At 39.0% G+C, this 2,500-nt stretch overlaps 2 protein-coding genes across 4 annotated transcripts in view; one reads left to right on the plus strand and one right to left on the minus strand.

The window, feature by feature from the left end:
- clec3bb (C-type lectin domain family 3, member Bb) overlaps positions 1-888 on the plus strand; it is a gene marked incomplete at its 3' end in the record, with an annotated part of 2,177 nt that extends 1,289 nt beyond the window's left edge. The window contains exon 3 of the mRNA XM_079591080.1: positions 506-888. Within this exon, the coding sequence (XP_079447206.1) occupies positions 506-888 (383 nt within the window). The remainder of the gene's footprint in view (positions 1-505) is intronic.
- Positions 889-1,636: 748 nt separating this feature from the next.
- Positions 1,637-2,500, minus strand: part of cdcp1b (CUB domain containing protein 1b) — an 11,082-nt gene continuing 10,218 nt past the window's right edge. For all 3 annotated transcript variants that reach the window (XM_079591078.1, XM_079591079.1, XM_079591077.1), the window contains one exon: positions 1,637-2,500. This exon is cut by the window's right edge. In XM_079591078.1, the coding sequence (XP_079447204.1) occupies positions 2,370-2,500 (131 nt within the window). In that variant the 3' untranslated portion in view covers positions 1,637-2,369.

A 2,500-nucleotide genomic window follows, 5' to 3' on the forward strand; every position in this document is an offset into this window, starting at 1 on the left:
CAAAAGCCAAAAATCACTCTTAGTTGCCATTCCAAGCCAAAGCAACAAGTTTGTTTGAAATTTGAACAGGTGGATGTTTATTACATGAACCTTTTTAAAGCCAGATTCTGCACTTTTGTATCATTTTAGGTAAATAAAATGTTTCCTGCACGGCACCAAAGTCAGTCATAATTTAATTTTAGATGATTGTTTCCCACTCACCCTTGGTCCCTAATACGGGCTGTTTTATTCTGCACCTGAAGATATATGCAAATGACCTCTGTGATTGGCTGACCTGTGCGTGTGGGCGCACATCCGTGTATCAGGAAGGGAGGGGCAAGTTGCAGGTGTTAATATGTAAATATGGCCATAGGCTATATGTAAATATGGTCGTGTATGTTAATGAGCTCAAAATGTCCTGGGGGTTTTAACTTACACTTTTTTATTTTAAAAGGACAACACACACTTTTTTTTACATTATGAGTCATTTAAAGATTGCAAAAAATGTTTCTTTATTCTCCGCCAGTCTGCCTGAGAGGCATAAAGATCCCCGGCAAGTGTTTTCTGGTGGACACCGTGAAGAAGCGCTACCACACGGCCAACGAAGACTGCATCGCCAAGGGAGGGATCCTCAGCACTCCGCTGTCTTCCGACGAAAACACGCGTCTCCGTGATTATGTGCGCCAGAGCCTCGGACCAGACGCTGAAATCTGGCTCGGCGTAAACGACATGCAAGTTGAGGGCGTGTGGATGGACCAGACCGGCTCAAACATCCGCTACCAGAACTGGAAGCTCCCGGAGCCGGACGGCGGCCTCGCGGAGAACTGCGCCGCTCTCTCCGGCGAGAAGTGGCTGGACGAGCGGTGTCGTGAGGAGCGGGCCTCCGTCTGCGAGTTCAACATCGTCTGAGATCATCCAGCGTGGCGATTCCCTTGACCTTAGCTGTCCTTTCCATTGCACAATCCTACTTGCATTGTGCTTGCTCCGTAATTGTATATTTTTTATCTTGAGGATAGCAAAGATTGTCACTTTACTCCATAAAAATGTTCAGATACCAAAGCTGATCTAGAATCAAAGATTGAACACTGTAATAAAGGAAAAATTTGGACAATCTCCATTAAGATCCAGCCAAAAACACACACAAACAAACATTATTGAATCAGATGTAATGGTCTTTTAGTAAGAAGTCAGTCACCTTAAAATCCAGCAGAACGAAGCTTATAGCTTTGTTAGCCTACTTGTTTATTGTCTAACAAACTAACGTCTAGCCTGATGGAACATGTCCTTTTATCTCAATAAAATGTTTATCTAATATGTGCTTGTATGATATTTCACACATTTGGTGTAAAACATGGCCGTGTAAAGTTCAGCAGAAATGCCCATAATTTATTAAATATTTTGGCTGATTTAATTATGCATTCACCTACAATTGAGTGTTGAATTGTCAGATCCATGCATCACATTTGGGAGGCACAATATCAGTTACTGGCTGATATTACAGATTTTAGTTTTATTTATTGTTATCAGTCAATATTAAACATTTTATTGTGTATGCTCATTTCTGCCAATTTTTATATTTGGATTGCATCATCTAACACTCACTTAAAGACATAAACAATGTTAAATGCCCGCTTTAATTAAATGAATATACATTTTTCAAACTGATGCCTACATTTACTTGAAATTTTTCTAATTTCTTTATTCTAAGAAAACAGATAACTTTAATATCAGCCATTTATCAGGTGCCAGGGATGACATGAAAATAATTATTAGTTTATCAATATCAGACAGAATTTATAAAATGGTGCTTCCATAATTTTCCCAGGTAAAATGCTTAATACCTTTTAACCTCTAGTTCTGCTGATATTTCTCAAAATCCATTTAGGGAAATTTCAAACTTAATCTGGTCTGTGTGTGGTTATCTTCATTCTTTATATACAGAGGAACATTATTAAAATATCTGAGAATTTATTTTAGGAATGCACAACGTAAATATACAGAATTGAAAAACAGAAACACGAATGAAACCTGGAGACCATCACTGTTAAAACAAAACAATTATTCAATAGAGAAAGTCATGGCACACCTCCATGTAGGGATTCAACTCTCAAACAGATTAATTCTGTACATTCAGGCTAAAAGGCCATAAAAAAATCTTTAAAACCAAACTTATAATAAACTATACATGCAAAATACACATGTGGCCACTAGAGCGGCAAAAGAGTGTAGCCTTTTAGCATCAACTTTACACAACAACATTGTCTTTGTGTGCGCACTTTTCTAGGCTTGTAGCCAATGGCTTTTCTGCTCGCCCAATAAAATTTTAGCGGTTTGTTAAAACCTGAGCAGTCGAATCATCATATTAATCCACTCCGCATCCGGCTTTATCCTCAAATTGCCTCCTCGTATTCCGGCTCAGTATTGGAATCAGTGTCCGATCCCATTTGTGGTTGTAGTCTGGATTCGTCGGCAGACAGGCGAATGGGATTTATATCCCCGAAACTCTTGAAAGTGTGCAGCT

This window comes from Phoxinus phoxinus (genome assembly GCF_949152265.1).
Source record: "Phoxinus phoxinus genome assembly, chromosome: 19".
Classification (NCBI taxonomy): Eukaryota; Metazoa; Chordata; class Actinopteri; order Cypriniformes; family Leuciscidae; genus Phoxinus; species Phoxinus phoxinus.